The sequence below is a fragment of the Camelus dromedarius genome, chromosome 11 (assembly GCF_036321535.1).
Source record: "Camelus dromedarius isolate mCamDro1 chromosome 11, mCamDro1.pat, whole genome shotgun sequence".
Taxonomy (NCBI): Eukaryota; Metazoa; Chordata; class Mammalia; order Artiodactyla; family Camelidae; genus Camelus; species Camelus dromedarius.
In genome coordinates, this window is record NC_087446.1 from 548,979 (window position 1) to 574,871 (window position 25,893).

At 61.0% G+C, this 25,893-nt stretch overlaps 2 protein-coding genes across 2 annotated transcripts in view; both read right to left on the reverse strand.

The window, feature by feature from the left end:
- Window positions 1-1,229: 1,229 nt before the first annotated feature.
- Window positions 1,230-10,551, reverse strand: PANX2 (pannexin 2). Its single transcript, XM_031463511.2, has 3 exons — window positions 10,313-10,551; window positions 2,923-4,356; window positions 1,230-2,487 (listed from the first exon to the last, which is right to left on the reverse strand). The coding sequence occupies exons 1-3, from the start codon at window positions 10,536-10,538 to the stop codon at window positions 2,144-2,146; spliced, it is 2,004 nt and encodes a 667-aa protein (XP_031319371.2). The 5' UTR covers window positions 10,539-10,551; the 3' UTR covers window positions 1,230-2,143.
- Window positions 10,552-15,349: 4,798 nt separating this feature from the next.
- The window catches only part of MOV10L1 (Mov10 like RNA helicase 1), a 39,566-nt gene continuing 29,022 nt past the window's right edge, over window positions 15,350-25,893 (reverse strand). The window contains exons 16-25 of the mRNA XM_064491342.1: window positions 24,765-24,843; window positions 24,180-24,352; window positions 23,533-23,679; window positions 23,017-23,138; window positions 22,784-22,883; window positions 22,056-22,220; window positions 21,098-21,271; window positions 17,719-17,868; window positions 16,060-16,851; window positions 15,350-15,977 (exon numbers count right to left, since the gene is read on the reverse strand). Of these exons, the coding sequence (XP_064347412.1) occupies window positions 16,627-16,851; window positions 17,719-17,868; window positions 21,098-21,271; window positions 22,056-22,220; window positions 22,784-22,883; window positions 23,017-23,138; window positions 23,533-23,679; window positions 24,180-24,352; window positions 24,765-24,843 (1,335 nt within the window). The 3' untranslated portion in view covers window positions 15,350-15,977; window positions 16,060-16,626. The remainder of the gene's footprint in view (window positions 15,978-16,059; window positions 16,852-17,718; window positions 17,869-21,097; window positions 21,272-22,055; window positions 22,221-22,783; window positions 22,884-23,016; window positions 23,139-23,532; window positions 23,680-24,179; window positions 24,353-24,764; window positions 24,844-25,893) is intronic.

Consider the following 25,893-nt stretch of genomic DNA (forward strand, 5'->3'; position numbering starts at 1 on the left):
CACGTGACCTGAGATGCTGGGCCCAGGAGAGCGTCCTGACTCTGGTGAGGGTGGGTTCTTCCTGGGGACCAGGTGTACTAATCATCCCATTTTGCCGTCTGGGTCTGTGCTGACCCTGGAAAGACCACCCCTCCCAAAGCCAGCCAATTCCTAGAGATTACAAGTAACTTCACATGCCAACCAGCCATCCAGACCCCAGCCTGCCCCTCTCCACAGGGTACTGTATGTCGTTGGGGCTACCCTCCACAGGCCCTAATCACCCAGGCCAGGCACCCCACAACTAGGCACAGCCCACCGAGATTATTCTGGCTAGCCGGGCCCAAGCCTGCACACCCAGCCTTGCATTTCTTCCTGAGAAACCACAGAAAAGGCTCCTGCCCACGTGTCCCTTCTCCCTTCCTCCTGACCACCCTGGTGCCTCCCTGCATGGCCCCCGTGGTGTGGCGGCCTCGCCTCTCAGGAGCCGTTGATAAACTATCTTTATAATGGCTGTCATCTCCTTATCTCTTGGCCTCATCGTACTTGAGTGATGACAAAAGACCAACTTTTAAAGCACAAGTTAGGGTGCAGGCCGTCCCCCTTGCTGGGAAGCCCTACCTGCCCAGCTTGCAGCTGCCCCAGGAGGGGCCTGCAGAGGGGCCTCAAGGAGGCCAAGCCAGTCAGGCCTCCACGTGGTGCAGCAGGTGGTCCCGCACTGATCTGGGCCTGCACCCCACCTGCTCTAGCCCCCAAGGGTTTCTGGCCTAGCTGCCCCAGGTCCCTGCCCCCAGGAGCCTCTCCTCAGACCCTTGGGGTCTCCTTCCATGGCCTGTGGGGTGTGTGACTCCTTGGTGCATCCATGGGACCACCCTCATCTCCACCTGCATCCTGATCTGGTAAGGAAGGCCCCCCCTACTCTCGACCTTGGTGATGTGAGCACCATCAGACCACATTCAGGGCGTCTCTTCAGGGAGACTTCCTGAGTCCTGCTAGCTCTTGCTGTTCCCCCAAGGGCACCTGGCAGCCCCATCCCACCACATCTGATGGAGATGTCGGCTTCCGGGGGGATGCACTCCTCTCCACTGAGGCTGTGTCCATTCCCCTGGGGCCCAGGAGGCCACAACGTCAGCTGCAAGTGGCAGCCGTGTGCCCTTGTTCTGCCATGGATGCAGCCCTCCCCAGATGTGCAGCTTGGGCGGGGCCCTGGATGCAGGAGGCTCCAGCAGGATGGACCACTCAGGACTCAGGGGTATCAGAATAGTATTTATTGATATGCTCGGTGCTACCTTGTTAATACTGTCACGTTGTCGCGTGGCTGAGGTAATAGGGATAGACCCGCCCAGCGCCGGCCCTGGGCTCCCACAGAGCGCCGTGGACCCTCGGGCTAGGGGCTGGTGGCTTGGAGGGGACGTGGTTATTGCATTGGATTCCTTCCCTCATGGGCACGCTGGCGCCCACTCCCGGCCTCAACCCTGTGCCCACTCGCACACACACTCGCACGCTTACCCGGTCACGCACATGGCTGCTGGCACGCCCACGCCCTCGCCCTCCTGCCCACATGCTCGCACTCACGCACACTCACACAGGCCATCCTTTGGGATGCGTCCTGAGCCTCCTGATAGTAAGCACACTCGCTAGTTACAGTAATCGTAGTGAAGTACAGGGGTGTCGGGAACGAGGAGAAAGTGCATGTTGATCTCAGACTGGGTGGCGGACCCCAGCCCCTCCCATGGAGGGGTCCTGGTGTCTGCAGAGGGCAAGCCCCAGAGGTGCCGCCAGCCCCAGCCCCTCCTGAGTCATCCTGCCACTGCCCTGCCCCTCGCGGGCCAGCATGCCCACCCCAGGCAAGACAAAATCAACTAAAAAAATAAATTCTTCATCTTGCAGCCGAGCGCCTGATGCAGGGGAGAGGGTGGCTCCAGGCCTTTCTGGCTGGGGGCTCCACTGGGGTCACGGCCAGCCCCTGGCCCAGCCAGCGCCCCGACGATGCCATCTAGGGGGCCGGGTGGGAGAGGCGCTGAGCCCCGTGGCATGCGGACAGGAGGCCGGGGGGTGTGGGCAGTGCTGGGCAAAGCTGAGGCCGTGTATGTGCGGGGCCAGCTGGGGTCAGTGGCACACCGCGATCATGCAGAGGGGCATGGAAGGCCTGGGCAGCCCCGTCCCCTCAGAACTCCACGGTACTCACTACTGTCCTTGGCTCGTCGAACGTGGCGATGAGGATCTGCTGTGGGGGGGGGATGGTGATGAGGCCTCCCACGTCCGGGGGTGCTCGTGGGGCCCCGTCCTCCTCCTCCCGGGCCTCGTATAGGGTGCTGATGTGCAGCAGCGGGTGGGTGGCGTTGCGGCTCAGAATGGCCAGAGGGTCAGCCTTACTCAGGCTGGCTGGGGACAGCGGGGCCGTGGCGGGGGCTGCAGGGGGCGAGCAGACGTGAAAAGGGCCCCCCGAGGGAAGTGCGGCCAGGGCTGGCTCTGCTGGGAACAGGATTTCCTTCTCCGGCAGGGGCGCGTCTGCAAACAGCCCAGAGCACAGAGCCTGTGCAGGCCTCCCTCTCTACCCCGCCTTCCGGTCCCCTCCCCTCACCTGGACGGCTGGGACTCGGGGTTCTGCAGCTCTGGCACACAGCGGCCTGGCTGGGTGGACTCGCCCAGGAGCAGCAGCGCCCATTTCCAGAACCTTCTCAACGTTACCACCTTACTGTGTCCCCGCCAGCCCGCGGCCCAGCCTTCATCCCGTCTGTTTCACAGGGCCCTCCAGGGTCCCGCCTGACCGTCCCTGCTTCCATCCAGCTGGCTCAGTCCTTAACCTCTTTCAAACAGCTCCCAGGTGCAAGCCATCTGGGGAGCATTGTTGAGGTCGGTCCTCCCTTCCCTGCGGCCTCCAGGGGCCGCCCTCCGCTCCAGCCCCGCCCACCTGGCTCCGCCCCGCCCTCGGCCCGCCCTTACCTGCGGTGGGTGCTGCGGTCAGGCCCAGCGCGCACTCCTCCGCCTGGGACAGGAAGCCTCCATCCTGGCTCCGGGAGGCGGGCAGGGCGGCGGGCACGGCCTCGGGCTTCGCCTTCTTGGTGCCCAGGACGTAAGGGTGCACGTCCAGGGAGAAGTGGCGGGCGTGCTTCTTGTCTGGGGCGGACCCCGCGTCGCCCCCGCCGCCCTTGTAGTGATGCGCGGCGCGCGCGCCCGCGTCCAGCAGCGGCGCGATCAGCGTGTCCGTGGCCGTCTTGCGGCGCACGGGCTTGGGCTTCTCCGCCTTGCTGTTCTCCACGCGCATGATGGCCAGCGGCTCCTTGAAGGGCTGGGGCAGCGGGTTGCTGGAGGGGATCCACTTCATCTTCTTGCGGGGCCGCTTGACCACCGGCGGCTCGGCGGCGCCGTCGGGCTCGGCGGGGTTGGCGCTGGGGTCCACGGTCTGCACGCCCGCGTCGCGCACGGTGGGCGTGGCGTCGTGGTTGGACTGGGCGAGAGCGGCCAGCAGCTGCCGCACCACGTTGTCGTACATGAGGTCGCTCTCGTTGGTGATGAAGTCCAGCCGGTTGAGCGACTTGATGTGGTCGCGGTTCTCGTTGCAGAACATGGCCAGGATGTTGATGTCGCAGAACTGCGAGCGGCGCCACTGCCGGCGCGTCTTGATGCCCACCTTGTGCAGCTTGTCGAAGATGAAGTTGCTCTTGCGGAAGATGAAGAGGTGGATGAGGTTGACGAGGATGATGAGGTTCATGGAGCAGAGCAGCACGATGTCCACGCCCGCCACGATGCGCTGCAGCTGCACGGACGGCAGCTTGCAGCTGACGCGCACCGCCGGGCCCCCGCCTCCCGGGGCCGCGCCCAGCGCGCAGGTGAACTCGTTCTGCTTCTGGGTGGCGTAGTAGGTGCACAGGTAGGAGATGGGCGCCACGCTGAGCAGCAGGATGAGCAGGTGCCGCGCTAGGTACAGCTTGGCTAGAAAGTTGCTGCGGCCGCGGCGCTCCAGGTACTTCTCGAACAGGTTCTGCTCGGGGCTCTTCTCCTTCTCTGCGTTCTCGATGATCTCGCGCCGCTCGCGCTCCGTGATGCCGGGCCCCTTGGACTGGATCTGCTTCTCGATCTTGGGCGCGCGGCCCTCGGCCGCCCGATGGTAGCAGTTGTCGATCTCCTGAAGCAGGAAGTTGAGCTCGGAGGTGAGGCGCGTGGATGCCAGGAACTCCCAGCCCAGCGCGGGCACGTACATGATGGCCGCGAAGGCCAACAGCGAGTAGGGCAGCAGCTTGTGCTCAAACAGCGACGGCCACAGGCTGGCGTCCACACCCGGCAGCGCGTCCCGCAGCTCCGTCCAGCAGTAGCCGCGGGCGTACAGCGCCTGGTCCCGGGTGAAGTTGTGCGGCGTGTAGCAGTAAATGGGCTCCTCTGGGGGCAGAGAGGAGAGGGGGCTGGGGCCGGGGCATCAGACCCCTCCCTTCTGCCCCGCCCTGAGCCCCCTCCAGCACAGCGGCCTGCACAGGGTCTGCCTGCACAGGGTCTGCCATTCGGGTAACAAACCCTCCAGCTCCAGGTGGCTTTCCTTCACCGTCTCAGCCAAGGAGACATGAGAGATCTCACTCTGGCTCCCCTCTCGCCCCGTACATGCCGTTATCAGCTCTGGCAAAGGCAGAGGTGGGTTGAGGGTGGAGGGTGCAGTCATGCCAACCGCAGCCCTGGGGGACCAACCTGCCCTTGGAGCCTCAGGCCCCTCTCCAAATACCATAAAGTCTTCAGGTACACACCGGGAAACTGAATCCCAAAGCGGACAGGACAAGCCACACCACTCATCCAGGGTCCCTCCTCCATCAACACAGCTGGACTAGCCCCTGGCCTGGCACTGCCCCAGGCTCCATCCTTAGAAGTGCAGGTGTCCTAGACAGGTCCTACCTGGCCAGAGACAGTTCTGGTGAAAATAACCAAAGGAAAACAAACGTGGCCCTGGCGGACCTTGAGAGGGGAGGCGAGTCTCCCCAGGACCTGCGCTGTCCTAGGAAGGGCAGGCCTGGGGGCCCTGGGCTCCAACAGGAAGCCTTTACCGGTGGGACTGCAGTGTCTGCCACTGAGACAGCGCCGGAGGCATACACTCTCCAACTGCAGGAAAGATGGTCATCACTGAACTGCTTTCCCTCCCACATGAGGACATGTGAGGCGCCGGGCCCCACGATGGGTCTCATGTTTGAACACTTCCAGGAGGGGAGAGCTTCACAGGCTCCAGCCATCCTTAGTGCAGGATGTTCACGGCCCCTCAAGGCTGGGCCACGCTGCTGTCTGGCCAGACTCCAGCCCCTCTCACTATGGACAGGGGGCACGTGACCTCCTGGCAGCCAAGAGCCCTGGGCCCCCAGCCCAACGACACCGTCCCACTGACAAGAGGTCATCCCCCCCGCCCCACCCACATGCTGTGGCCCTGGCCTGGACTCTCTGTCTCATCCCAAAGAAGGCCCCCCAGGTCTGCTCAGTCTCCCTCTGCCCCAGCTTAAGCCCCTCACATCCGAGACTTGACACGAGGAAGCAGCAGGGACTCCCATGCCTGTCTGTCTGTGCAGGCCTCACCCCTACCACAAGGACTGCTCCACTCTGGGCCTGGCCTTTGAGGCTGGGAGAGGCAGACGGTCACTGCTGTACCTCACAGGGGCCGAGGGGGCTAGGGACGGTGGCTGGCTACATATCTGGCCAGAGACCTCACAAGTGCCTGCGGCCCTGGTATTGGGAGGTCACCTGGCCTCTTACCCATGCAGACCCCACAGCACTGCCACCAGCACGACAGCCCCACACCAACCTGAGCATTCCAGGTGGCATGGTCCCACAGCTATGGCAGCTGGCCCTCAGACTCCACCTGGAGGGCACTGGGAGTCATGGAGGGCTTAGGGGCAGAAGTGGGCGGGCAGGGTAGCTTGGTTCAGACACAGTTGGGGGTGGTCAAGGGGGTCTATGAGGAAGCTGCTGCCATGGGCACAGAGATGGGGGCTTGGCCACGGATGGGCAGGTCACGAAGAGCCGGTACCCACAGCTCAAGGTTCCTGACAAGGACACAGACTTGGGACCGAGTGGTGAGCTGGGCTCAGAGAAACATGGAAGAGGGACATGATTGAACCCTTGTGGTTGAGAAGATGGCATTTTATTCACTTACTTTTGTCCCCACCGCCGACCCCAGGGCAGACGCTCTCCTCTAGGGGAAAAGGACAGGGCGGTGGGAGGCCCGCCCTGAAGGACCACTGGACCACGAGTGCAGGCCCCAGCTCTGGGGCGTGGGGGGGCCTGTACCCCATGCTGCAGGCACAGAGGAGCAGGGCCCCCACGGGCTCCCCGTATCCTCTCACGTCTGCCGCCTCTGTGTCTGCTGGCAGGGGAGGAGGGATGAGCCCTGGCTCAGGAGAGGCCCAGCCCTGGGGCCCTGTGGGCTCATCTCTGGGGTCTCTGTCCTTCCTCCATCTGCCTACGCCTGCAAAGCAGACGGCACCCCGACAGCCCGGCAGAGCCGGCACCCATCTTGCCTGCAGGTGCTCAGGATGCACACGGCTGGAGAAGCTGTGGCTGCACGTCCCGGCTCACGCTTCAGGAGCCTGGGCGCTGGGCCTGGCTCTGGGTGGGGCCAATCGCTGAGCCAAGGGGACCCCAGTGCAGGGTGCTCCAACACAGTGGTGACAGCACAGATGTCTGATGGGGACATGCAGACCTGGCCAGCTTGCCGAGGGCACCTCTCCTGAGAGGCTGGCACTGTGGGGCTCCAGACCTGGGGCCCCTGGAAACCCCACGGCTGAGCGCACAGGGCCAACGACGGCATCGAGGGGAAAGCAGGGAAAGCCGGGCCAGGGCAGCCTCAGGAAGGACCAGTCTGCGCTACTCCCATCAGGCCTGGCCCGGCCCTCCACAGCAGCGGCCCCACCCCCTCTGAGTTGGCTCCCCAACCCGCACACCCTGAGGACCCTTCCAGACGTGGAGCTGCCTGCGCTGTCCTGCCCACACCAGCCCCCGTTCCACGTGGGTGGGGGCAGCCGCCTCTTGGGCCCCCTGCTCAGCCGAGGCTGCTCCTCGGGCTGGCAGAACCCTGCCTCCGGCACCCCCAGAGTTGGCTCCTGGCCCCCCTCTTCTCCTCCCAGCCCCCCCGCCCCAGGCGAGGTCCAGACCCTTCCCAGACTCCACAAGGCTGCTTTGGCCAGCTTCCCAACCCTGCAACTAGGTAGCTCTCCACAGAGAGTGGGGTTAGGTTAGGGTTCTTGCTGGTAGATGATAGTTCTAGATTATCTGGGTGGGCCTGATGTGAACACAGGGATTCTTATAAGAGGGAGGCAGGAAGGTGAGAATGAGAGTGAGCGTGAGGACGGAGCAGGGGTAAGAGAGAAGAGAAGATGTGCTCGGTGGCCCTGGAGGTGGAGGAGGGGCTGGGGAAGGGGCAGCTCTCAAAGCTGGAACAGGCAAGGAGCTGGCTTCTCACTGGAGCCTCCACAGCCAGCTACACCCACACCTTGACTCGCTTCAGACTTCTGAGCTGCACAGCCGTAAATGATAAATTCCTGCTACTTTGGGCCACTAAGTTTGTGGTCATTTGTTAGAGCGAGTTAGAAGTTAGAGTTAGAAGGGAGAGGAGACCCTCAGAGGCCACCAAAGGAGGTGGGTTCCTGGGCTGCCCCAGGGTCGGGGGGCCGCCTCAGCTCTTCCTGAGCTGGCTAGGTGGGGAGGGGGCTCACTTCTCAAAGACCCACCCTGGAGACTGGGTCCCCAGGAACCCACTGGCACAGGGACCCGCAGCTCACCAGTCCTCAGCGGGCAAAGTGCTCGCCGCCTCTCCTGAGCTGGGGTGAGCACACCTCGGGGACCCTTCATGACCGCAGGGCACCCACTGCAGGCAGGCCTCCGAGACACTGCAGGGCCAGTCCAGACCGCCACAAAGAAGCAAGTAGCACAATAAAGCGAGTCACACAAACTTTCGGTTTCCCAGTGCAAACAGAAATTACTCTTACCCTAGACCATGTCTACATACTGTGTGCAAGCCTTAAAAACCAATGCATAAATTGATTAAAAGATATTTTATTGCTAAAAGATGCCAACCATTCTCTGAGCCTTCAGCAAGTAGTAATCTTTTTGCAATAGTCAGGTCAGAGATCACTGATCACAGGTCACTGTAACAAGTGCAGTAATAATGAAAAAGTTTGAAATATTGTGAGAATATTGTGAGAACTGAGCAAATGCTGTTGGAAAGATGGCACCAGTAGACTTGTTCAATGCCGGGCGGTCACAGACCTCCCATTTGTGAGAAACGCAGGGCGTGAAGCGCGGTAAAACGAGGTCTGCCTGTACTCGGCCATCTTAGGAAAAAGCAACTGTTGGTCCCCTTGGCCCAGGGCCCACACACTGTCCACAGAACCTGGTCATCCTTCAGCTCTCCTCTGTCCCCTGTTACTGGCCAGGAGCCACCAGGGTCTTCCCATTGGCCACCATCCAGCCTGGGGCCGTGCCCAGGCCCTGGTGTTCAGGGAGGACCCAGGCTAGAACGCCAGTGCCACCTGGCTGGCCCCTCACCACAACCTGGCCGGCCAGCTGCTGCGAGCCTAGGTCTCCAACGGGCAGAAGGGGTGGACCTTGTCCTGCGCACTGGGGGTGAGTGCTGGGACCCCTCCATCCAAGCTGGGCTCCCAGGGGATGGGCAAGGACCCTTCCGGCAGGGGCAGAACACACGCGGGACCCCATTCCTGGGCTTGGACCCTCGAAGGCAGCTGCTGACACCGGGCCTAGGGGCCGGGGCCGGCGTGCCCCTGTCGGAGGGGAGGCAGGTTGAGGCCCTCCCGTGCCCCTTGAGGGGCAGAGCTTCTGACCTTGCTGCCCCCTTGCACCTCTGCCACCTCTTAGGGATCCCCACCTGTAGGCTGGGCCACCCCGGAAGTCCACCCTGTGGACATGTGGCTCCCATCTGCAAGTCCCCCACTGCCCTCGTGTCTGGAGAGGAGGCCCTGGGACTTTGAGTTCTGTGAGAGGCACCTGAGACTAAGGAGTGCCAGGTAGAGGGACTCGGCTTCAGGAGAGCAAGAGGTGCTCCCACAAACTGCGGGAGTCAGGCGTGAGCGCGGTCGCAGGACATCAGCAAGTTAAGGACTCTGAAGCTGCTGCTCCCCCCCTTTGCTCTGTGACCTGGAACAAGATTTCCTCGCCCCAGGAAACGGCGCCATCTGTGCACACCTGCACTCACCCCCGGGCCCCCGTGGGGCATGCTTCCTGGCGTGGCCTGGCCCCAGCAATGGGACAAGGAGCCTGTCCACCCCAGGTCTGGCATCCCCAGGTCACAGGGACCCTAAAAGGTGAGTCCTTTGTGAAAGACGCAGCACAGGATGCGAGAACGTCTGCCCGACTGTCCGCACCTCTCCCTCCTCGAGGGGCTCTCTCTGCCCCGGGCTGCCGCCCCTGGCCTCAAGCACAGCTGTGGAGGGACCTCCCTAGACACCTGGGCTCTGAGACCCCTTGCCAGCCAGACCCTGGGTGGGGGGGTTTCCTGTCCCCACGCCCGGACCCGTGGGGAGTGCGGTGGCACCCGGGAGTGCCCTCCCTTTCCTCCATGTCCCCAGGAGTCACTGGCTGGCTCACCACCTCCTGTCCACCTTCCTGCCTCACCTGGGGTCACTTCTCGTTAGGAGGCCCTCCAGGTGCCCCCACGATGCACAAAATCTAATCAGGACCGTGTATGTTGACGTAAGGCTTCCACGTTGCATAACGTCCACTCTGTTCTGGTCACTGCCCTTGTCCAGTTCCCTCTTCTACCTGCATAAGCCCTCACAGGCTCCGGGCCTCCTGCTCAGCCCACCACTGCCTGATGCTCCTCCAGGCAGATGCCCTCATGGGCATCTGCCCACCACCTTCCCAGGCTCCCCAGCAACCCCAGTAGCCGACCAGAATCTGACCACTTCTTCCTCAGGGGTCTTCACCCCATGTCCAGCCCCAGGACGTGGCCCAGCAGCATGGGTGTCCTCATCCTCTGTAACGTTCTCTCCTGGTCCCCACTGGCCACTCCTTCCCTCAGACCCTGCTCACTCCCCCTCCTGGTCCCCTCTTCTTCCCTAGCCAAAGTCTCATTTTCTCCTGGGACCACCAGGTCCAAGTCAGTCCCCCCCACCCCCCTGCTCACGGTGAGCGAATGGAAGGTAAAATCAGTAAATCGGAGGAGAGGCGTCTGGGAGGCAGCCGCGGGGACCCATGCAGGTACGGGGTGGGGGCAGGTGGAGTGCGGAGGGTCTGCGGGGAGACCCGGGCACCGCCCTCACTCACAGGCTCCAGCGGGGTGGCCCGTGGCCGGCTGCAGCAGTGAGGGTGGCGGAGAGAGCACGCGCCCCTCCCGCCGTGCCCCCGGCCTCACCTGCGAAGTTCTTGGTGAAGACCAGGGTGACCAGCAGGATGGGGACGAGCACTGTGCCGATGGTGACCACGCGGTCGAACGGCAGCTCCAGCTTGAGCTGCAACAGCAGCGCGGCCAGCGCGCCCGCCTTGTCGTCCTGCGCGCCCGGCAGGATCAGCTCGCGCAGCTTCTCGCCGGCCAGCAGCGCCGTCGCCATGTCCGCGGACTGCTCCAGGAGGTGGTGCATGGGGGGCGCGGGGGGCGCGGGGCCCGCGGCGGCGGTGGGGGGGCGCTCCGCCGCCGCCCCGCGGGCAGGGGTCGGGCCGCCCGGGGGTGCTTGGGGGGCGCGCAGGGGCCGCCGCCCCCGCCTCGGCTGCAGCCCCGGCGCGGCCCAGGCGTGTCCTTCCGGCGGGGGCGGCGGCGGCGGCGGGACCCCCGCCCCGAGCGGCGGGCGGCGGCTGCTGTCCCGCCGCGGGGAGGGGGCTGTTTACCTGCGGCAACTCGCGCCGTGGCTCCGCCCCCCCCTCCCCGCGCGCAGATGCGGCGCCGACGATGACTTAGCAAAAAATATTTAAATTAAATAAAATGAATGAACAATGACTGGTCCCTCCACGTCCTCAGGGTGGGGAGGCGGGGGTGGCTGAGCCGGGGGCTACCCTCGCCCTGGGCGCGGGGGCGGCCGCGCGCGGTGGAGACCGGCTAGGACCCGCGGCGTCCCGGGCCCCCCTCTTCCAGACGCGTGGTCCCGGAGCCGCCCCGGGAGAGGGGTTTCCTCGCCCGCTTCCCGCAGTCGCTCTCCGCTCCCTACCAAAGCCTGGCCGCCACTGTGGGCGCCGAGGCCCCCGCCCGCCCGGTGTCGCGGACTGGCACCCCACCCTGGGGCAGCGGGCAGGCGGACACTGCGGGGCGTCTCCTCAGCGCCCCTCCTGGGCGGCCATGGGGCCCTGGCGCCTAGCCCCCTGACCCACCGCCGGGGCCCTCGCATCACCTCCACGCGGCCCTCTTCCTCTCCAGCCCTGCACCTCCTCCCCATCACCCCACTGCTTTGCCTCGGTCAACAGCCTTCTCCGGAGGCCCGTGCCAGCTCCGGGGGCAATCTCTGGGGTCCCGTGCTTCTGGCCTGGCTCCCTGCCACCTTCCTGACCTTTACCTCCTGCATTCCAACCCCCAGTGCCCAACGGTCCCAGCTGTCATCCCCCCTCCCCCAGGTACAACGGCGCAGGACTGGGCTTGGTCTCAAGCAAAGAGCACAGCTGCCACCTTCATGCCAATTGCCTGCAAGACTCGCTGCGGTTTTCCACTTTTTATTTTCCCGGCAGGTCCCTGTCCCCCTGTAGCAGAACATACGCGTGCCGTCTTTGTGAAATATTTAGCATAGTTGGAGTTTCAACTTAATTCAGTAATTCATCCAACAAGTCTGTCTCGAGCATCCGTATCTGCAGAACCTCTGGTGGCAGTTGTGAGCTAATTCCCCCTCACTGTGTGTGTGGGGGGCGGGGGGGCTCAGAAAGGAGGATGTCCCATACCAAGCCTGAGCTTCACACTTAAAAAAAAATCTTTCTTTAAAAGGTTCATGCATGTTTCTGAATGCTGCCCATCCCTAGCTTCCAGTCCATTTGACTTGTCTCCTACTTGCTGAGGGAGCTGGGCTGCCTCCAGTTTCCCACCTCAAATAACCCCGACCCCCACCCTCGAAAACCCAGATACCCACCAAGACACCTCCAGACAACCCAGCTAGCCCCCCGGGCACCTCCAGTCATGGGTCTGCCCTTTCCCCCACAGCAGCACGCCTTCCTTCCTATGGCTTTGCAGGGTCCCCCACCATCCTTTTCAATAATGACTTAAGAGTTCATGGCCTGCACTTGTCCGTGGACATCTTGGAGGACTGGGGAAAACAGGGTCCATGCTGTGTTAAGTCACCCCTCCTTGAACACAGCATATGCTGCACTCCTGCACCCCTGCACCCCTTTGTCTCCTGCCGTGGAATCACAGTTACTTCTCCACGAAGCCTGGTGGCACCGCTTTGCTGTCATTTCCTGCTCACGTCATGGTTGATGCTCCTCTGTAAGTGGAACCCTGCTTTCTGTTTTTCAGTTGGTCAGTCTGGTACAGAGGAACACTGCTGGTCTCGATGTGATCTCAGAGTTGGCGTGTGATGTGGCGTGGCAGCATGGCCACTGGAGCACTGTGGGTGCGCGGTGAATGCTGGTGGAGTGTGTGCATGTAGTCCAGCATGCTCCGGGAAGCTGCCGGCAGCTGCCCTCTCATCGAAGGCCACCCCTGCACCCACACTGCAGCAGCCCCCTCGACGCTGTCCTCAACCCAGAGGGGCCTGGATGGGGAGGGCTGGAGCCGACATCCTCGGTGCCACCCTGGACCCCAGCCCCTTCCCTCGCCCTCTCCCAGAGCGTGCTAGGGCAGGGGTGGGGCGCAGGGGCCACGCCACAGTCTGGAGGGATACGCTCCCAAATCCGCCTCTGGGGAAGGCCAGCATTGGGGGAGCAGCTTGTCCTCTCCCGTGGCAACACATTCACACGTGCCTTTTGACACATGGATTTCAAAAGGTTGAGTGACTCTGCTCTAGCAAAGCTTTTATTCTCGTCTCTACTTACGTGAAGTTTTATCAGCTCTCATTATCAATGAAAATGAAAAATAGAAAAAAACCCGTCATGTTGAGTCCTATCCCATTTCAGCCTTAAGTGATATTCTCCCACCAAGACGGACAGCTCATTAACTGATGCATTTTCAATTTTACTTCCATGTTCAGTTCTCCATGAAAATTTGCAAATCTGTGCATCACTGATTGAGTACGTACTTAACGACTCTAAGAACCACCCAGACCAAGTTCTTGTTACCAGGTTCAGGGCCCCTCAGATTAAGGCCAAGGACCCCCTGGAGGTGCTGTGTGTGCTCATCTGGGAGAAGCGGCAGAGGTGGCGACTGGCCAGGCCAGGTGGCGCTGCAGGACCTGCAGCCCCGCTTCTCAATGGCATGAAACAGCACAGGATCATTTCACCCCACACCTGGATGGCAGGTGGGCTGGGAGCTCTGTCCCAGTCAGTCCTCTCTGGGGACGGGCAGCCACCACTTCTGGGTGGCCAGGCACCTGGTGGAGGACCTGGAGCCGGCGAGCTGGTCTGCTTGTCTCCTTTGTCACTCCTGTGGGCGCGTCTCTCGCCCGGCAGGGCCATGTGCCCAGGAGGGGAACAGACTGTGCTGCCCTCAAACTTCAACCCAGTGCGTTCTACACCAGGGGCAGCCCTGTGGGCGAGGCTCTGCAGGCAGGAGGAGTCTGCACAGTGCCCCGCTGTGAGGGGACAGCTTGCCTTTCAAGTCCTTCTTAAGTGGACGAGGGTGAGTGCCAGTCGCAGCGGCATTCTGGCCGCCCCAGACACACCAGAAAGGCTGCCGCACTGCTGTGCTTTACAATGCAGCGTTTACAACGTGTCGGAGACGGACGGCTTTAAAAACTTAAGAAAAACTTTAGAAACTAAAAAAACAAGTGATGGGATACAGTTCTCAAGTTCCTTTGGGGGAATCTCCAAACACAGAAGTGAACCAACCCAAGTGGGGCCTCAGCTGCCTGCAGGAGCCTCTTCCCTCTGCTCCCCAGGTGTCCATGCCGGTCTGGGCGGCTTGGACTCCCACAGACTCTGACCTCTGAGGGCAGGCCCCATGCACTCTGTCCCATGGTCAGCAGCACTTGGCTTGGTCACTGGCCTCTCTCTCCCCTCCTCCAAAGGTCACACAGCGGCCCCTGCCTGTTCTGTGCCCTGCCCAGATGCATGGCACCCTCCTGCCCCAGTGCAGGGGGCAGCCCGAGTTCTGCACAGAACCCCGCTGCCGGGCCTCTCGTCGCCCTGGACACACCTGTGGGTCATTGCTTTGGTGTCCTCTGGCCTGGGTGCCAGCTCAGCACCCACTGCCCACAGGACCGGCTGTTCCTGGTATGTGGCACTGCCTACCTCCCCAAGGTGTGCCCCACACCTGCCACCTCTCTCTCCCAGGCGCTGGGACATCCAGTCACCAAGGCCAGAGCCAGGCCAACAGGCTGTGTACAGGGCTGTGGGTGCGGTCATAGTCTTGAGGGACGTGCGGGCAGAGCCCTGTGACCCCCAGCACTGGACCTGCAGTCTCAGGGCTGGTGGAAGTTGAGACAAATCCTGTCACACGCCACCAAGGGCGGAGGGGGACCTGGCCATGTGCTCAGCCAGCACTGGTTCCCTCCCCTAGGGCTCTTTGGGGCTCCACTGGTCACCAGTTGGTATCAGAGGCCTGCTCCCTGAGACTGCTCAGAGAGGGAGGCATGGGACGGTGGAGGGGGCTGGGCTGGGCCACAGCCACGGGGAGACCAGGGGGGCCATGCACGGAGCGGGCCGTGGGGTTCAGACCGAGGGGGAGGGTGGCACCCTGACTTCCAGAGACTCCGCCGGGGGCAACAGGCTGCTTAGGGCAACCTGGCCACCATCCTGGGACCGCCATGATTGCGGCCAAGGGCGAGCATTTCCCGAAGCACCAAGACCAGAGTCTTCACACGTTCAGACCAGCCACCAGCTCTGTTTCCGGGTCCAGCCCCTCCCTGACTAACCGACCGACAATAGCCATTTGTGGCGGGCCTGCAGGTGGGAGAGCAGCAACCCTCACCCCATGTGGGAGCCAGTGTGGCCGGGCTGGGCCACTGGGGCCTCAGCTTCCCACCTGTGGGCCAGCAGATGGCATTTCCAGTGTTATGGCTACCGACAAAGGGACAGGCCGTGGGGTCCTGAAGGGGCCTCAGGACCCCATGTGACACCCTCTGCCTTGTCCCTCCCGCCGCGCCCTCCACCTGTGCGGGACACATGGGCAGGTCCCTGCAGCACTGCCCAGCTGCACCGGGCCAGGTGGGCAGGGTGCTGACCCCTCCCTGGGCAGAGCCTCCAGGGCCCCAGGCTTCGCGTGGCTAGCACGTTAACGGAAGGCTGGCTCCAGTGCCAGCAGGGACCAGAGGTCATGGGGAACCATAATCAGCCTCTGGCACGTACGCGTCTGAGGTGGAGGCCACACAGTGAGCCACTCGAGGGTTTATTTCGGTGATGGAGTAGCTGCCCAGGGGCAGGCGCTGGCTGGCACGCAGGGCTGACAGCAGCATGAGCAGGTGGCAGGCTTGGGGCCCCACACTCGTGGCCAAGGCTGTGGGACAAGGCGCGCAGCAGGGGCCGCAGCACAGACGGCGGTCCCTGGGGGGGAGGGGCACAGCCACGGGCCCTCCTTTACAGGCTGTCCTGTCCGGCCCCTCAGGGACTGGCTCTGGTTTGGGGGGGGGGGCTCACACGGCTGCAGACGCAGGAAGGCCAGGGGCTGGTGAATAGGGCTCCCCATGGCGAGCACCGCAGTGGGGCTGGGGCCGGCCCCCCACCCCAGCGTGGTCCGAGGGGCACCAGAGTTACTTGTGAAGCTGTGTGGGCAGGGGAGACGCTGACCCCAGATGTCATCTGGACAGAGAGTGGCCGCCGCAGCCCATGAGGCCAGACCCTGCTCCGCCCTGCAAGGCCGACGGTGGGCCTGGGAAGCAGGACCAGAGTCTATCTACCCTTTAGGGAGACGGAAGGGCTCACTTCTGCAGGGACTGCAGCTCCGGTGGCAGGTTGCACCCCGTGTAGACACCATTTGTGATGCTGTATTCCAGCAGGGCGCCGAAACAGGGATCCTGTGCAAACAGAGGACCTGGCCTTGCACCCAGCAGTGCCCCGCCGGGACCCCCGCCCCTGGGCCCACTGGCCGCAGCTCACTCTGACAAGAACGTGAGGGTTTCCCAGCACAATCAGCAAGGCTTTGGGTCTGGTGATTGCAACATTAAATCTTTTTGAGTTGGACAAGAATCCCAAAAAATATCTATCATCTTCAAAGCTATCTTCATTTGACCGTACCTGAAACACACAAAGATTAATAAAAACAGTGTTTTAAATTTTTTGGCATGGAAAGAAACTCGATATATACAAACATTTAGAAATGTGACATGTGACCCCATTTTGGCTAAAAAGAGAGAAAAGCAGCGGGGGCAGGGTGTGGGCCTCACTACACTCAAGCAGAGCCTCCAGCACTGGGAGCTGAGCTGGGCGTGGGGTCTTAGCCACGCTGCGTTCTTTCCCATCTCAATTTCCTAACCTGTCTGCGGTTAATGTTTACCTTTTGATAAAAGTCATTTATAAAAGAATGGACTTTCCAGAGTCTGCCCCTCTCCCAGCCACACCCCACTGCAAGGTCCCCTCCCTCCTCCCATCATTCACTACTGCCTCATGGGTTTCTTTACTTTTTTGTCTGATCTTTTTTTTTTTTTTTTTAAGAACACCCAACAGTTAGCTGCTTGAGGCGCCGCCTGGGTCTCCCCTGCTCTGTGTCACCGAGGGCAACAGAGGGCCCAGCACGCCAGGCAGCCTGGCGCAGACAGTGCCCCACGGGGCAGAAATACCTACAGTTGAGATGATGATAACCAGATATTCTTGCCCCTGAAACTCCTCCACAGATCCAACCTTTATATCTGTCAGATCAACATTTCGCAAAAGAACTTTGATTTTCTCCACCTTTGAAGGCAATAAAGAGATTGAAGACAAAACTTTACAAATCTGACCGTTTCTTTACATATCACAGCACAGGCTGAGTGCACGGCCTGTCAATTCCAAGTCATGTTTCATCAGCTCTAAGTGGACCAAAGCAAAGCCCCATTTCGGAAGGAATGCCTGGGGCGGGGCAGCACCTCCGTGGAGATGCCCCCCTCTCCACGGGATGGGTGCACAGTAGTGGGGGGGTGCTTTATAGAGAAGTGCAGACACCCTGTGCTGTGAGTGGGGGGATGTCCCCTGGGGATGGTGCTGGGTCCCGGACTGCCTCCTGGGGTGAGGAACAGAGAGCCCCTCCCAGGGTCCCGCCCTGGGGTCCTGAGCGGTTAAGATGGGAGTCAGGCTGTGTGGTGACTATAGCTGGAAAGCCGGGAGGAGGAGGATGAGGGGAGAGGTCCTGAAGGCGGGGTAGCTGACGAGCTGAGCAGGACTTGGGGCTGGGAGAGGGCGTGTTAGGATCTCCAGGGGTTGCCGGTAAAGAACCACCTTGAAACTGAAAAGGAACATGTACTTGGCTGAACACTGAGCATGGAGGGAGGCTCAGTTCTCCCAGGAGAATGGGCTGGGGGTCGGGAGCCGCGCGGAGGGAAGGCACCAGCGGTGCTGCCCTCACCACCGCGGGGACGGGCCTTCTCATGCCCAGTGACCGGGAACAAAGGCAGAGGTCACCCTCCGTGCCCCGGGCCCGGCCCCCGGCACAGGAGGAGTGGCTGTGCAGACGCAGGGGAGGGAGCAACAGGAGGGGACTGGGAGCCACCTCAAAGAGCCATGTCCCTCTTCTTCCTGGACCCCACGGACAAGCACACACGAGAGGAGCCGCGGGGGCCGCACCTGCTTCCGGTAGGGCGTGATGACCCCAATGTCGCCGGCAGACACCTGGCTGGAGACACTGCGGGCCAGTAGGCAGCAGTAGCGCATGGCCTGCACGGCCTCAGCGGGGTTGAACCAGGACGGGCTCCTCCCTTCCCGAGCTTCGCTGCCCTGGGCATCGGGGACAAGAGACGCGTCACAGAGAGCTGCCCTCCACAGAAGCTCGCCCAGGGTCTGTGGACAAGGAGCAGCTGGCAGAGACAGGAGAGCCCTGCTCCCAGGCCGACTCTCACGGACTCAGGCTGCGGAGACGCTGCAGGTGGGAGGCCTGGCTAGACCAGAGCGGCCTGGGCGGCGGCCAGCCAGCTGACACCTACTGGGCCGCAAGTGTTCAAAAGCAGAATTTACAGGCCATCATTCTTGATCAGAGCCTAATGAAATTAGAAATAAAAGAGACTGGAACCGAGCAGAAGCCTCTCACAGAGGGGCGCCTCAAGTATAAAGGCCCCTCTGTGGCCCCTGCCTCTTGTTTGTGGAAAAGCTGAAGCCCCCCAGGCCTCCCTGAGCCACAGGAGGGCAGGCTCGAGCAGGCCAAGACTGGACAAGAGTCACACAGGGTCCGGTGCACATTCTGAGTCGTTTTACAGGCACTGCAGCTGCCACCGGAGAGGAGAGCTGCCTGCACAACGACCAGACTCCAGCCAGGACGTCAGCTGCCCCGCCTGCAGCGGGACCGACTCTATGGCAGCACGGGTCCATGCAGTGCCTCGAGAGAGCGGGGCCCCCGCTGCTGCTCACAAGCGTCCACGTCTGCATGGGCGTCAGAGGAACTGCAGCTTGGTCTGTTCGTACAGTTCATACACGTAAGCGGCCAACTACGACTGTCACAGAGAGAGGCTGCAGGCCCAGGCGGACATCCTCCTCTCTGGGAGCACGGCACCCGGAGTCAGCAGGAGGAAGTCACAGAAGACGACCCCGCCCTAATCCCGTAGAAATGGAATGATGTCACACAAGCAGGGATTTGTAAGCAGCTTTTGGCAGGACAGAGATCTCAGCAGGAGGCCCCTTCGTTCTGTTACTTGAGCTGCACTGTCACTAACCTTAACCCAGGCGTCCCACGCTCTACTCACCTCCGGCCCAAACACCACTAACGGGTCAAATGTTTTGCTCACACAACACCTGGCCTAACCTATCGGTTCTCTCCTAGATCAAAGAAGTAGAAACGGAGAGTAAATCATTAACAGATGACCAGATCTCCCCGGCTGCCCCTTCTGTGATCCCACGATCAGAATGTGCGACCGAGACCGCGTCCAGAGAGAAGACCGTGAGCCGCCGATGTGCCGGCGCCGTGGGAGTGGCTGCGGGTCTGCCCCCACCTCAGTGACTCGCTGAGGTCACTTCCCCTTCTCCCTTTAACGCTCATGGCCGAGCAGAATCCTAGCAGTTGGTTTTTGGGGACATGAGTCCGCCTTCTCCCCAGATTGCTGGCTTTCTGATTAAAAGCAATGTTTTCTGTTTCTACTGACATTTGCCTCTCGGGTACTGAATTGTGAGTGGCCAGCTGCCAAATCTGAGTTTGGTAACACGGTGACCAAAATATTCTCGGCCACATGGAAAGTGAAAAAATGCTTCTCTAGAACCCTTGGCTCAGAAAAAGAAAATAAAGTCACAGGTGTCCAGAGGGTGTGGGCCCCAGGCGCTCATGTCAGGGGGCAAGGCGTCCATCTCAGGGGAACCACAGTAAACTCAGTGAAGACGAGCAAGTCAGGGAGCAGAAGGATGAAAAATGAAGCTGAGACTAATGAGGCAGAGAGCCAACAGGAAACATCCGGAAGTCCACAGCTAGCTTTCCAATTAGGCCACAGGCGGGGCCTCTGTCCTGGGAAGGGCCAGGAGGCCAGTGTCTCAGCTCTGCTCCGACCACGCTCCCCTTAGGACAAGACCACAGCTGCCTGGACCCTCCTTGGGCGATCCTGGGCTCAGCTGCTCCTTCTACTGGGCACCCTCTGCCCAGACACACTGGGCTGGAGACAGAGCAGTGAGTCAGACAGGGGTCCTTCTGGAACTCTGGGGGAGGGAACGCCTGGATGGGAGGGTTTCTGCCTGTCTGATGTGGCCTCCTGGGCAGGGCACCCACAGGATCCAGGGCCAGCAAGGGCCGGGGGTTAACCCAGAGCCAGCTAACAACCCACGACAAAGCCCTTTTTGCTCAAATGTGGGAGTGGACCCTGTTCTCTGCAACTAGCCCCAGAGGCCTAACCCTCACTTTGTCCTCAGGGCCCAGAACAGAGTTGGGTACAGTCAGGCCCTCAAGAAATTCTAAATAAAATAGTATTTCTGGACTTCATTCTTTTCACACTGAGCACCTCCATCTCCCGCAGCTTTGAGTCTCCGTTTCCTTCTACAAGACCTTTTGCACACCTACAACTCCGCTTTCTCAGCAATCAGCCTACTGAGACTTCTGCGTAGTCTGCATGAAACACATGGACTGATTTGGGCAGAAGTGACCTCTTCACCACACTGGCCCCGCATCCAGGAGTGCCCGTGCGCATCTGAGCTCCTGCTCTCAGGAGAGGCCTTCGACTTTCTGCTGCTGGGGGGATCACTGATGCCCCCACTATGCTTTCTGGTTGCTTTTTTCTGAGATAGACGGAAGCCCTGAGCAGAAGCTGAAAGAGGGTTCCCGGAGGGAGGAAGAACCAGCCAGCAGGGGGCTTGTGCCGAGTGGACCACGTCCCGTCTCACCACAGAATCCCTTCCCTCAAAGTCTCTCCCATCCAGATGGTGGGCACCCCATGGCCGCACCTTACACACAACCCCAGGTAAGTCCAGAAGCTGTCCCCAGGAAGCAGGCTGCAGAGAGGAGAGGGGCAGACCCCACTCCAGGGCACCCTGGCACCAGCGTCCATTGTTCTGGAGTCTGGATGCAGCCCCAATTCTGCATGAGAACTTGCAAACTTGACTTTTGGTTCTAACAACCAAATTCCAACACAAACTCTGATTTTAGGGAATATTTGTCATTTCTTTGGCTACCGGGCATCTAACCCCTCCCTGTGGGGAACCCCACCCTGTGAGACCTGGCGGGAGGGCAGGCTCTGCCCCAGTGCGGGTCCATCCCCTGGACACTGGTGCACGGGGTGGGATGGCAGGGGCTTCCTTGGCCCTCCTGCTCACCTCCCAGGTCCCGACCAGCCCCGAGAGCTCCCTCAGGAACCCCTCCGGACCTCTCCGGACCCCTCATGGGCACAGTCACCGCACCAGAGGCACCCAGCAAATGCTTGGTTAATGACTGGATTAAACGGAACCCACGCACTGAACACACGTAAACTTGTGAGCAGCACTGAGGGGCCGCTCAGGGCTGAGCACTTCCCCTGGCCTGCCCTCCAGGTCCACTGCTCACCCTCACTCCGTGGAAGACAAGAGGGAAGCCCTTCCGCGGTAACTTCTCCCAGCCCAGCAAAGACGTCACCACTGTGGGGTCCGCGCAGACTTCGAGCTCCCGGTGGTAGAAGAGCCTGGACGGCAGGGCCAGCAGCACCGAGTGGGACCGATAGTTCTTCACGAGCTTTGTCACCTGCAGGGCGGAAGGGACAGGTCCAGGGCCAAAGCCGGCCTGCTGCGGCCACATGGAAAGTGCCCCGTCCCCCTCAGTCACAGCCGGGAGGCCCCTGCTGCCCCCATCTCCCGCCTGTCACCTCCACCCGGCGAGGACGTGCACTCGGAGCCTCCGACAACTTCACTTTAACAGAAAAGGAGGGAGTCTCCCTGGGGGGCCGCGTGTCTGGCCGCAAGCTGTGCTCTGGTTCACAGGCTCTGCGGCAGCAGGTGCGGGCTCGGGCCCCAGCCAGGGTGGCTAGAGGCACGGCCCCAGCCCCGACCCTGTGGGCTGGGTGGGACCTTCAGAGGGGCTGGGGATGAAGTTACCAGGACACGGAGCAAGAACAACTTTGTTTTCTGCCTCCAGCTGACCTGGAAGCTCATTCTAGTTTCCCTCTAGAGCCCGAGATCCAGGGCTCTCCTGCTGACTCAGGGCGATAAACTTCAACTCAGTAATTTTAACACATCCAGTCTCTAAGATGTTCATCAAACCCCAAACCAGATTCAGCATCACAGCTTCTCCCTTGGCTGAGCCAGGCCCTGCAGTGCTAGTCTGCCCACCTGCCTCCGCCACAGGCTGTGCCTCCATGTCCTGGGACAGAGGAGCGGGGAAAGAGCCCGACCCACCCTGGGGGTGGTGGCAGAGGGGACCAGGGGCTGCTTGGGCCTCTGGCCCCATGTGTGCCTTGGTGGACACGGTGTGAGCTCCCTGGTGGGCCCCTCGGCTCAAGTCTGACCTTACAGCAGGGGGCCAAGCTCACCAACAAGGGGTTGTAGGCGCCACAGGCCCCAAAAGCGTCTTCGTCTCGCATATAGGCCGGTCGGGACATTAGTCTCTCCAGCATGGAGACACTCAGCCCGTAGGCCATGGCCAGTCTGGACTTGATGACTGGCCCAAGCTGCATGGGGTCTCCGGCAAGGACGATCTGTGGCAAAGAAACGGGGCCCACACTGGTGCAGGGAGACCCCACCACGGTCAGGTGGGTGAAGGGGGCTGGGTGAGCAGGACACAGAGTGTGATGGGCTGGCCTCCCGCCCTGACTGCCCAAACCAGGGCGGCTGGGAGGCGGGAGTGCGGCTGCACAGTCACTCGGGCTGCAGAGGACAGGGACGCAGCTGGGATAGGGACAGCCCAGTGGAAAACATCAGTGGACTGGAGCCCTGAGCTCCCGGGGGGCAGACCCCACCCTGACCCCACACTTGGCAGCCTCTGTTCCCTTCCCTTCTTCTGGAATTCTCTGCTGCGCCCTCCTCTCGATGCTGCCCTGGCCCCGCCCACCCTGGCGGCTCGCTGGCCTGCTCCTCGCTTCTGCCCTGTGTGCAGGCTCTGTGGTCACAGTGGAGGAGGTGGGGAGGCTGGTGTGTGACGGGAGGCTTCTCATGCCCCAGGCCCTTGGTCAGCCTGTGTGTCCTGTGCAGTGGATGGGGTTGGGGGTGCAGGGCTCCGCCGCCGAGGGAGGGAAGATGACGCGCAGCACGCGGGCCGCACCTGGCCGGTGACGTCCGAGACCAGCCCCAGGGGGATCAGGCACTCCGGCTCGCTTGCCTGCCCCGCTTCGTCCACGAACACATGTGTGAAGTGTCCGACCCTAGAACAGACGCCTTCCTAGTGGTCGCTCCCGTCCAAGGGTCCTGGACAAGCACCCGCCACCTCTGCCCCCGTCCCCCCTGCAGGGCACCCCCTCCCCTGGTGGGCCCCTCCCAACGCTGGCGAGCGCCCACCTCAGCCCTATCTGGTAGAAGAGCCCCGCACTGCTGCACGTGGTGATGACGACCCTGAAGCGCGAGGCCCTCCAGACGTCCTCCCCATCGCGGCAGTAAGGCTTGATGGCCTCCGTGATGGTCTGGGGAGCAGGTCACCAGCAGGTCATTAAGTCTCTTTAAACTGGACCCGATCGCAAGGCTGGGAGGGCTCCTGAAACGGGGGCCCGTCCCGCTGCACGTCTTGGTCACCACCAAGGACGACGTAAGACTGTCTTCTCAAATCAAAGTAGTTTACATTTCCCTATCAATTTAGTCCGTGTGTTACCAACCCTCGAGCTGTGAATATAACACAAAACCCTGTAGATCCTTCCCCAGAACAACTTTATACATTTTCAAGATTCAATTTCTCTTCTTAACCAAACCAGGACCTTTTATAGCAAACCAGTGAAACAGAACCAAAAACAAACAATACTGTTTGGGGATCCAGTGAAAGCGGAGCGTCAGTGTCAGGGAGGGCGCGGGCTGCTCGCTTACCTCCTCGAACCGGCAGGTGGCGTTCATGCGGACCATGGCTCCAGGCCGCAGCGCCTGGCTCTTGTGCAGACGCAGACACACCAGGTCGGCAGCGCTGTTGGAGGGTGCGCACACCAGGGTCCGACTGTCCGGCAAAGCGTAGAACACCTTTGTGCAGACACGCAGGAGACGGGCGGGAGGGTCAAGCGGCCAGGGCCCAGCCCACCGCAGGGAGAAGGCAGAGGCCCTGGCTCTCCAGACCTGAGTAGTCCAGGTGGGGCCCCAGGTTTGTGCCCCCAACACCTGCCAGCTGGTGGCAGTGCAGGCGTGTGGACCGGAATCCCAAACCATGCAAACAATGGACACATGCCACCGCCAGACTCTGCGTAAGCCCAGATGGGGGCACGGAACCCCCACTGCAGTCCGCCACCCTGAGCACCAAGGGGGTTCCCTTCTAACCTTTGACACCAGCTCTCAAACCCTAAGCAGCCGCAGGACAAAACAGACTTCTCCAGGTGTGAAGTAACTGGGGCTACTTGAGCTCTTCCCACATTCCGACCCCGCAGGCGATGGTGGCCCACGGTGCAGCTCCAGCCACCGCGGCACCCCCACCGTCACCCCCTGCTCTTCCCGGCTCCCTCCCCCGTCCTCCCTCACTCCCATCTCACCTGTAAAACAGCCTCTATTATCGTCACTGTCTTCCCGGTTCCAGGAGGCCCAAAGAGAACGTACGGGAGTGGGCGGCAGTCACCACTCAGAATCCTCCTCACTGCTAACTTCTGGTTTTCGTTGAGCATCAAATTGAAAAACTCCTTCTCTCTGGCTTTTGGGGTCTTGCCAACTGCATCAAAGCGCAGACAGCGTCAGGGCCAGTCGCAGGACGCGCAGCTGCACCGCCCAGGGGCGGGGATGGAGGGGTGCGTGTGCGTGCGCGTGTATGTAGCTCTGACCACCGTGAGGCCGGCCCCTCACACCGTCTCGGCCTCATCCTGCAGAGTCCGGAAAGTCCACTTTCTAAGGGCAAAACGCAGGCCACGCTGTTCCTTCTCTCCACCTTACCCGCGCAGCGTCACCCAGGACGCAGAGACACCGTCACAAGCAGGAGGACAAAAACAGCCCATCATCAGAAAGTCGTCAGAGACAAGACGTCTCCGCTCCGCCTGGCTGCGCGGCTGTCAGAGCACCCCCCACCAAGCCTCACTTCCAGACGCAAGAGCCAGCTTCTCCAGAGGCTCCACGGCCCCGACACTCACCCAGACCACTTGCCTCCACAGTACCGGCCTGCCGCTCCTCAACTCCGACCTGAGCTTGGTCCCTCATGGCTTTCCTACCCTAGGAAGGATCGTGCAGAAAAATGGCTTGAAAAGAAAGCTGTGTCCACACAGGCTTAAAGTGTAAATCTAAACAATTATCAACATCCTGCTTGTTTGATTTACTTAACAGCCCTCTGCACAAGTCGCAGGTCCTACCTTTTAAGACATAACGAAAACGAAGAACATGTAACAAAAAGCTGCTAAGATGATTTCTTTTTACATACCCCTTTAAAAATAAACTAAATTTTGTGATGATGACATTGAAACAAAGGACCCCATTTGGCTCCAGGGTGTCGTCTCCTCCCGCATCCTTCCACATGGACCCTGCTCGCCTGCGGGGAGACCCTCCTCCGTCGTGTGCAGGACCCCGAGAGCCCGTGTGAGAACAAGCAGAACCTCTCGGCCTCGCAGGTGAAGCAAAGTGCCGGTGCTGCGGCTTCCTCACCGCGCTCCAGCCCCACACAGGAGTTGGTTTTATGTGTGTTTAAACATAAACAGAGTCTGCCCTGGACTGACAGAACCGTTTTTCCAATTTCCCATTATAAACAAGGCCGTAACAGGCAACTCTGCACATTTATCTCTGTGAAATCACGTGATTACTTCCACAGGATACATTCTAGAAGTAAAATTGCTACATTGAAAGCTTTCACATGGAAAATTTTAGACATGTCATCAAATCTGATTCCCGGAGGTCACAGCAGTTACCCTCCACCGCCGTCCGGGTTCTGCAGAGTGTAGGGGACATTTACTGAGGTGGGCACGTTCCACGTGTACAACCGGACCCATGACCCTGTCACCACAAGGACACGAATGCATCTCTCGAGGCCCAGAGCCCCTTGAGCTCCCTACTGCTGTCACACAGACTGAAATCTGTCACTGGCCTTTCGTAGTCTTGGTGTCTTTTGAACAGTGAAATATTTCATTTTCACTGGCGTCCAAGTGCATCTGTTTTTCTTTACGGACCACACTCACATCACATCGACAGACTCTGCCTAACCTGGGGGACATGAAGACATTCTCCCACAGTGTTTTCCAGAAGTTTTCATCAGGCTCCACGTTTAGGGCCACA